The sequence below is a fragment of a genome (assembly GCF_019968955.1).
Source record: "MAG: Porospora cf. gigantea A chromosome Unknown PgA_NODE_3753_length_2475_cov_447.101, whole genome shotgun sequence".
Lineage (NCBI taxonomy): Eukaryota > Apicomplexa > Conoidasida > Eugregarinorida > Porosporidae > Porospora > Porospora cf. gigantea A.
In genome coordinates, this window is record NW_027151655.1 from 1 (window position 1) to 2108 (window position 2108).

Sequence of the window (2108 nt, forward strand, 5' to 3'; positions counted from 1 at the left end):
TGAAGGAGGAGTTCTATCTTCAGCATCACTATTATACTGAACGCCAACTCTGGTACGTTGGGTCCCCTACTGGACTGGTACTGAAGGAGGGTCTTCTAAAGGTCAACGGCGTGCAGGAAGGGACTACTCTCTATTTCAAGGACTTGGGCGTACAGATTAGTTGGAGATTAGTCTTCTTTCTGGAGTATCTCGGGCCTTTGCTCATAATTCCTCTCATCCTCTTGTGCAGAGGCGTGCTCTACGACCAGGGAACTCCGAGGCCTCCTTTGAACTTCACCCAGCAGGTGACTTCTGCCTTACTGATGCTGCACTTTATGAAACGTGAGGTGGAATCTCTCTTCGTCCATCGCTTCTCTCACGCCACAATGCCATTGGTGAGACTACCTCTCAATTGTCTTCACTACTGGGGATTCTGCGGACTCATCGCATTCAACCTGTTCCATCCAGCCTATAAGCCTCCGTTTGACACGTCCGTTGTGACCCTACTCGCGGGGCTCGTGCTGGTGAGGTGGCGCCGGGTCCGATATGCAGATCTTTGAACTTTTGAACGGCAAAACGCATCTAATCCTGAGGAGCCTACGTCCAAGAGGGACTGCGGAGAGGGGCATACCTTGTCACTACGGCTTTGACCAGGTGTCCTGCGCTAACTACTTCTGGGAATTCCTCGTCTGGATGTGCATGTCGGCCATTGTCAACCTCAAGTCCTGCTGGCTGTTCACAATCGTAGCCGCTTTACAGATGACTCAGTGGGCTTTGAAGAAACATAGCAGCTATCGCGCCACGTTCAAGGAGTATCCCAGAAATAGGAAGGCCATAATTCCGTTTGTAATTTAGCACCCTTCAATGGTGAGATATATGTGGTCTGCCCGGTGTGAGACCCTCGCCTGGTGGCATTTGTGTATCTGCCCTTTAGTTGTGAGAGTTGTAGTCGATCTGCACTTTTGTTGCGATAGTCATGCGATATTGAGGTATCTGTTCTTCAGATATCTGTTCTTCAGATATCTGTTCTTCAGATATCTGTCCTTCAGATATCTGTTCTTGAGATATCTGTTCTTGAGGTATCTGTTCTTGAGGTATCTGTTCTTCAGATATCTGTTCTTCAGATATCTGTTCTTGAGGTATCTGTTCTTGAGGTATCTGTTCTTGAGGTATCTGTTCTTCAGGTATGTAGTGCCAAGGTCTGTTGTGGGCTGTAATTAGCTAATCATTCATCGTGAGAGTCATGCGGGTTCACACGGTATAGTGCCAGGTTGCAGAAAGCTCTTTCTAGATGGGGAGGAAGGCCTCTGCATGAAAGTAGGCGCTCTTGCACTGGAGTTTTTAGACACGTCTCTCCTCTGTCGTCAAAATAGGACAGGTCGTTGCCCAGAATCCAGATCTCATGCGCGGGTTCCTTCCGTCTGACAACATCCTTTCCGGCCCTCAAAATCGCCTCGAACATCGCGTATTCGCAATGAGGCATGAACACCAGTGTCTGGGGTTGCTGGTAGGGTCGCTCCCACTGCTGGGACGATGTTGGGCCGGGGGTTATGCGGCCGGCGATGCAGACACCTTCTGTTGGTCTGTGTGGCTTGCATTGGTTCTCGGCAAGAAGAGCTAGGTCCGTTTCGGACATCCATGGGTCAATCACAGTGATATCCGCAATCTGAGAGCTCAGGGCTAGAGCCAACTGAAGCCTGCTCGAATGGGAGTTAGACGGAGAACCAATCCCAAAACACACGAGATGGTTGAAATGGGTCATCCACGGCAGAGGGAGTTCCTCCTTGACAGACGTGATAGAGTCGTTCAGCCACTCTCGTGCCAAGTCTAACGGAAATTCCGTCGGGGGTTGGCTAACGTTGGTCACCCGTCCAGCTTTTCGTCGAAACCCACGCGCAACTTGCCAGTCCGAGGACATGCTCAAAGCGGGATTATCCGTCCCAACTGCCTGAATTGTTCACAACTACCTATGAGTGCCGCCAGAACGTTTGTAGCGGAGTTCTCGGTTCTCGATGTGGTTGTCTTGAGTTCCGTAGGGCGACGCGCAGCTGGTTCGATAACGATTCAAGGCAAGGATAACGATTCAAGGCAAGGATAACGAAACAAGGATAACGAAAGAACGCAAGGAT

The 2108-nt window shown here is 50.2% G+C and overlaps 2 protein-coding genes across 3 annotated transcripts; one reads left to right on the plus strand and one right to left on the minus strand.

Annotated features, from left to right (window-relative positions):
* On the plus strand, positions 1-834 carry KVP18_001859 (uncharacterized protein; the record flags this gene model as incomplete). Of its 2 annotated transcripts, XM_067952282.1 has the most annotated exons (2): positions 1-503; positions 532-834. In XM_067952282.1, coding segments are annotated over 2 exons (806 nt in total), but the record flags the coding sequence as incomplete, so codon positions are not given. The 2 variants fall into 2 exon arrangements, with proteins under 2 accessions (XP_067809240.1, XP_067809239.1); XM_067952281.1 differs by lacking the exon at positions 1-503 and having other exon boundaries at positions 526-834.
* A 370-nt stretch (positions 835-1204) lies between these two features.
* Positions 1205-1897, minus strand: KVP18_001860 (uncharacterized protein; the record flags this gene model as incomplete). The annotated part of the gene is made up of 1 exon (XM_067952283.1): positions 1205-1897. The coding sequence occupies one exon, from the start codon at positions 1895-1897 to the stop codon at positions 1205-1207; it is 693 nt and encodes a 230-aa protein (XP_067809241.1).
* Positions 1898-2108: the final 211 nt, after the last annotated feature.